The sequence below is a fragment of the Ictidomys tridecemlineatus genome, chromosome 9 (assembly GCF_052094955.1).
Source record: "Ictidomys tridecemlineatus isolate mIctTri1 chromosome 9, mIctTri1.hap1, whole genome shotgun sequence".
Lineage (NCBI taxonomy): Eukaryota > Metazoa > Chordata > Mammalia > Rodentia > Sciuridae > Ictidomys > Ictidomys tridecemlineatus.
In genome coordinates, this window is record NC_135485.1 from 1,726,051 (window position 1) to 1,732,363 (window position 6,313).

Genomic DNA, 6,313 nt, shown 5'->3' on the forward strand with positions numbered 1-6,313 from the left:
GGCAAGCACTCTACCACTGAGCCACAACACCAGCCCCTCAAGGTTTTTTAAACAAAAACAAAGCTGTCTTATTGCAGATAGGAAGAGCCATGTCTGTGTCTATGTGGTGTAATAAAGATCATGGAGATGCCCATTAAGGTTGGGGTGAGGTGAGCCAAGAAAGAGGAGCCCAGAAGTTTCTCAAGGAAAGGGGGAGCTATTCTACACAAAGGCTGAGATGGCTTAGTTATTCCACTAGAATGTTACTGTCAACACCAGTATTATTGGTGTTCCTGTTGAAGCCACAAGTCATAGTCATCAGTAATTGCATGATGTGTGTAACTGTTGACTATAAAGTACAGCATTTTCCAGTTGTGGAGGCACATACCTGTCATCTCAACTACTTGGGAGGCTAAGGCAAGAGGATTGTTGCAAGTCTGAGGCCAGCCTGGGCAACTGATTTAACTAGACTCTTTCTCAAAATAAGTGGATCTTTACAGACCTCATCCAGATCCTATGTTTCAGAGCCTGTCTTGTACCTCTACCCATCTGTTCACTCTTTGAGTAGAATTTTCTTTTTTTTAAGTTTTCGGTGGACACAGCATCTTTATTTTATTTTTATTTGGTGCTGAGGATCAAACCCAGCACCCCATACATGCCAGGCAAGCACACTACCCTTGAGCCACATCCCCAGCCCCGAGTAGACATTTATGATGCCACGATACTGTCACTTGCCTCCATCTTCCATGCTAGGCAAGCACTGTGTTGTCTGCAGCCAGGAGTTATACGTTCCATGGCTCTTGAAACATATTTGGAATTAGCTGTTGGTTCAGCCATGGTTGGAGGGGGATACTCTTCGTCCTGGGACTGCACCATCTAGGGGTCTAATCTGGCTCTGAGTTTGACATAGCCCACATGTGAGCTTGTTCTAACTCAAGGGAGCCTAGGGAGACCCAGCTCCTACATCCTGAAAGCTGGGAATCAGGATGTCATTCTCCTCACAGTGTGCCCTCTCCTGGTCATTGGTCCACCTTGGCAAAGGCAGATGAAGGCAGTGTCAGTGTAGGTACTAAAGAAAGCAAAGGTCATCCTATCCACAGCACAATATTCTTCTGTACTCCCCTCCCCAGACTTCACCCACATAGTGCCAGCCCACAGTTCTCTGGTGAAAATGATACTGGTAATGAGGTTTCCTGTTCCTGTTTCTCTAGTCATGACCTATCACTGGCCCAGGAGAAAGGGGAGCACTTGCAGAAGCCCTGCATGAACCTTGTGCTTTATCTATAGTCCAGTTCTTCATACAGGACTTTCAGGATCCCATTATTTATTTATACCTGAATCCCCACTTGTTATTATTAGGCTTAATGGATTGGAATGTGTAGGAATGGTTGCTTAAGTCATATCAAAAAGACTAAAAGAACATATTGCTGGCTAGGTGTCCAGGAATAACTCCTGACCTGCCAAGATATGCCTACCTGGGTCCAGGAGACCCACTACAGCCCCTTTTAGGAGCCATAGACTGAGGCATTGCACCTCCCCCTGGAGATTGTGCCCTTTCTGTAGCATAGAAGTATCTAACGGAGGGGACCTAGTTCACCTCGTGAAGGAAGTCATTTCAGTGTCAGACCCTCCAGTCACTGCAGAATTAGACACTCTGCTGGAGACATGAGCAGCCAGGCTTTCCTGAAGTGATGTCTCCTGTCCTCAGGGACTCTGGCCCCCCTCAGACAGTTCATGTGAATGTTGAGCCCTCAGGCCAGAGTTTGTCGTTGACTTTTTTGAAGGCCTCAAGACTACAGTCGGATTGGTGTGTCACTCATTGGTCCACACACAGGCTGTTTATTTAGTTATTTTTAATGACATTAAGTACTCCAAACCCTTCTCCAGGTGAAGACTATATTTGGCAGTGGCTTGGTTGGTCCTGAATGTCTTTACTGAGCACTGTGTCCTTGATGGTGTACGGAGTTCATCCTCTTAGTCCGCATGACGGCTGGATGAGGTTTGGGTACTGCCTATTTTGGGAAGAGGAAGCTGCAGCTTCCAGGCATCTGGCAGGACAAAGGTCAAGCTCCTCAGCTGTTGGAAAACGGTAGCCTGGAGGGTAGCACCATGATTGACTAGGATGGTGCACATTCCCCCTGTGTGGAGAGGGCTGGGCCTGGCAGAGGTTTCTGCAGGGACCTCACTTCAGAAACAGAAAATGTGTCCGTTTCATCTCAAGTCAAGCTGATTATTTTTGTTTTTCTCTTTTTAAAAGATTGTTGACGGTGAGTGATTGCATCTCCTTTTGCTGTGGGTTTGGAGAGAGAACTGTCATGGGTGAGGACTGCAGCCTGCCAGCCTTGCTGGGCTGTCCTCTGGGCCCGAGATCTCCAAGTAGAAGAGCTTTGACCCTGCTGAAGAAACCACCCCCGATGCTGACTGTTGAGCTGCAGTCCTGCCTTGGGCTGACTGGATCTTGGAGAAAGCTGACAACTTAAGACATCCCCCCAGCTCCGGCACCAGCCTGCAGCCTCGATGAACATGTTATCCTGGGAAGACAGAATACCCTGAGAGCAGCCTGTAGAGCTGCACAGGGCCTTCTAGGGAGGAACTGGCAGGGCAACATTTTCTGTCTGGGAGTCCCAGTGGGGAGGGTCTTTTGAAGCCCCTGGGTCGGGTGGTGAGGACAGTGCCAGTGGGAAACATTTACCCTAAAAATGTGACTCTCACCTTAGAAAGGAGGAGGCCAAGAAGGAACGCAAGGAGGCTACGCCAAGACCATCCTGACAGCTGCGTGGTGAGCAGTGATGACGAGGAGTTGTCCAGGGACAGAGATGTGTATGTGACCACCCCCACACCCAGAAACGCCAGGGACGAGGGGGCCACAGGACTCAGGTACCCGTGTGCCCTGCTGCTGCTGTATGGAAGCCAGGGGCTAGAAGTACTACTGTCTTTTTATGCCACTGTGAGCACTTGGCTCCAGAAGGGCGCATTCAAATGGCTGCTCAGTGGCTAGGTGCAATTGGAACTGAATCTAGGGCTGGGCTCGACTATTTCTGCAGTGACGGGGCTGTGCCAGCCACCAGCAGTGGGAATGCTGGGGGTGGGGGTGAGCAGGACAACTGAGGTTGTCTGCACCTTCTCTTGCTCGGTCTCTCTTCTCTCCTTCTCATGGCCATGCCACCATACCCACTTAGGCCATTGGCTTTCCTGAAAGTCTCTTGGTTACCTGTGTTAAGGCAGAGTTAGTGGAAGCTGAAGGAAAGGCCTTTTAGGGGTTACAGGCAACTTACATGCAGGTAATCAAATGTTTGAGTTTACTGAAAAACTGATGGAAAGCCCTGTGATTTTAGGCCCTCTGGTACTGTCAGTTGTCCCATCTGCATGGACGGATACTCAGAGGTAAGTAACCAGGTTATTTCTTCTCTCTTCAGTGTCTAAACTGTCACTGAAAGAGCTAGATGAGGCAGGATCTGCTCATTAGGTGGGATTTAACACTTGCCTGCAGCCCTACCTGGGCTGGCACGTGGCCTATTGCAGATCTGCATATTAAAAGGGTGTACTTGTTTCTCTTGGGCCCTGCATGCTTCAGCTTTAGACCCCAGTGTGCCCTGGGCTTTGGTGCAAAGTGACAGTTTTTGTGTCCTCTATCCTGGCTGGGTAACCAAACAGTGCTGAAATCCCTCATAACCTCCTCATACTGCTGCTCCGGCTGGGAAACCTAGGCTCCTGCCATCTGTTCCAGAGGCCACACTTACTCATCAGACTGAGACTGGCTCTGCAGACTACTATTGCTTTTTTTGCTGCATGCTACCCTTCTTCCCTCTGACTGATTTTCTCAGCTCTGGGTGGGGTGGGGTTCTTTGGGACAAGAGCAAACTCAAAGGCTGTTCCTTGATGTCTTCCAGATTGTGCAGAATGGACGTCTCATTGTCTCTACAGAGTGTGGCCACGTCTTCTGTAGCCAGTGCCTCCGTGATTCCCTAAAGAATGCTAATACTTGCCCAACTTGTAGGAAAAAGATCAACCACAAACGGTACCACCCCATTTATATATGAAGTTTCAGAGCTGTTCAGGAGAGACGGATGGACAGACAGCCCGGCTGGGCTCTTCACATGGTATCTGCCTTCAATTTCCTGAGCTCAAAAAGACTGTTTCAAAACCAACGTCTGATATGTAAACTTCTCTTTTGTTTCTAACCCCCTTGCCCTTAGATCCTTTTGTAATCTCATCTGATGCTCTGGAGCTGGACCAGGGGCCCTCCCCATCTGGCTCCTTATCTTTGTTCCTCTGGGGTAGTGTCATTCCAGAGTAGGAGAAAGAGTCAGGACATTGGAGTTGAAAATTGTGGTTCCAGCTTTTCTGGGCCTACATTTGCCAAGAAGTTTCCCTGTTTGGAAAGCTTGCCCTATCTCTCCCAGGCACACAACCTTCCTGGGTACCTGTCAGTTGACCAGTCTGTCTACCAAACAGTAACCAAGCCAGACACAGTCTACTCTGCCCAAGGGTTCTAGGTGCAGCAGTGGCCCCCTGGGAAGCCCAACTACTGGACCCTCCTCTCCCCCCACCCTCCACCCCCCACCTTGAGGGTCAGAGGTGACTCGTGATTCTGCTTGCACCTTGTCTTTATCTGCAGTGTTTTCTGCGAATCAAGAACCTCTGCAGGGCAATTCCCTGTTTCCTAAGAATGAAAGTGCAATAAAGCCTGTTCTTTACTACTTTATAGCAGACCAGGAGATGTAGCACTGTTAGTGTTCTCCTCAGAGCCCTAATGTCGCCTGTGGAGCAGTGCCATCCCATTCTGTCTCTGCTTACCAACTGTTCTCAGGAACCTCACCCGTGCTCCAAAGTTCTCCACCTGGCACAGGACATTCGAGGTCAATAGGGCAGGCATGTATTTGGGTGTCCTCTCTTTTCTGATAAAATCTGTCCTGTGTTGGCACTTGCTCTCCAGTCCTCAGTTCCTCAGTTCCTACTGCCTATGTCTGCCCAGTGTAGATACCAGGAGGTGGTGGCAGTAACTGTGGCCTTATCAGCTGCTCACTTCCATGCTTTTGTCCACATTGCTGACACCCCTATTTCAAAGACATTGGCCCACTGGACCTGGCCCTGACTTGGCTTCTCACCTTCCCCCACAGTCAACACTTCAGAAGCTGTTCTTCTGGCCAGCTAGGCTGTGATCCTTTGGGCTTTTGACAGCTCTAAAGGTTGTTGGCAGAGCATGGTGGTGGCTCTTTCTCTGCAAGGGCCTGATGACAACCTCTGCTCCATAGGTGTATGGGAGCCCTGGCAATAAGGTGACCCAGACTGCCCCTGAGACACGGGATGGCTAGCAGGGGAGAGGCCTCATGTGCAGTACAGGCCAGCCTCTGCTGTCACACCTACTTCAGAGGGCTTCAAGCCAAACCAACAGCCTTTCCATGTGAAACACCTTCCTGGTGGGAAAGGGGCCTTTCTGGCTTTGCTAGCAATAACTGACCTTCAGTGCACTCTCCTGAAGGAGCAGGGACTCTGCACAGAGTTCACTTTAGACAGGGCTGAAGGAGTGCCCCCTCTTCTGTGTGAAAGAAAGGTTTCATTCTTCACTGACTTCTCTGCCACCTGGCTCACTTCTAATTAATTTGAATGAGAGTCATGATTTTCCTTATGGAGTTGAAAGAGGATGTAGCTTCTGTGCTCATCATAGTGCTGCATGCCTGCCTCCTACTGGACATCATGGCCATGACGTCCCCTCTGGGCCTCATGGAAGTGCTCATTAGGTTGTAATGACATCAGACTTCAAGGGCCAAGGTGACTGCGAAGCTGTCAACCCATAGGTGTGGTGACACACATTTAAGATTTTTTTTTTGTATTTTATCCTTTCAAGACAACTTATGTGATGAATTATAAGAGTTGCATTACTTCATCCTAAATTAAATTGCGAAAAAAGTGTCTTTAGTTTCTACTAATGAGAAACTGCTAATTAGGAAAAGACTGGTGTGGGGAAAAGTCCCTTTCCTCACTGTACATAGTTCAGCTCTTTCTTTGTTACATTTAAACTGTATCAATGGACATCAGTCTGTTTTGGACTCCTCTGCTAGTGTTAAAGGTGTAAATAAAACCATTAATTTGGACCAAAAATGGCCATGCATTTATTTGCTCTTACAAATTTGATCAACCTTTTGCCAAGGTATATTGTTCTTGTCTGCCTCAGGCTCAATAGGTTTTGTCCCTGTGCATAGGAAAGCTCTCTCTCTCTCCAGAAGCTGCCATGTCAGAGACCACTCTTAGGCAAAACCACAGTCCTGGCCTTGAATATGGAGCAGTCCATGCTGAGGTGAGGCTGGCAGGCCACCCAGGAATGCTGGTGGAC

General features: G+C 48.8%; 1 protein-coding gene across 1 annotated transcript in view; it reads left to right on the plus strand.

Moving 5' to 3' along the window:
* The window catches only part of Rnf4 (ring finger protein 4), a 30,776-nt gene extending 24,695 nt beyond the window's left edge, over positions 1 to 6,081 (plus strand). Inside the window, exons 5-8 of the mRNA XM_005319016.5 lie at positions 2,237 to 2,246; positions 2,697 to 2,856; positions 3,315 to 3,363; positions 3,870 to 6,081. Of these exons, the coding sequence (XP_005319073.1) occupies positions 2,237 to 2,246; positions 2,697 to 2,856; positions 3,315 to 3,363; positions 3,870 to 4,019 (369 nt within the window). The 3' untranslated portion in view covers positions 4,020 to 6,081. The remainder of the gene's footprint in view (positions 1 to 2,236; positions 2,247 to 2,696; positions 2,857 to 3,314; positions 3,364 to 3,869) is intronic.
* The last annotated feature ends 232 nt before the right edge of the window (positions 6,082 to 6,313 follow it).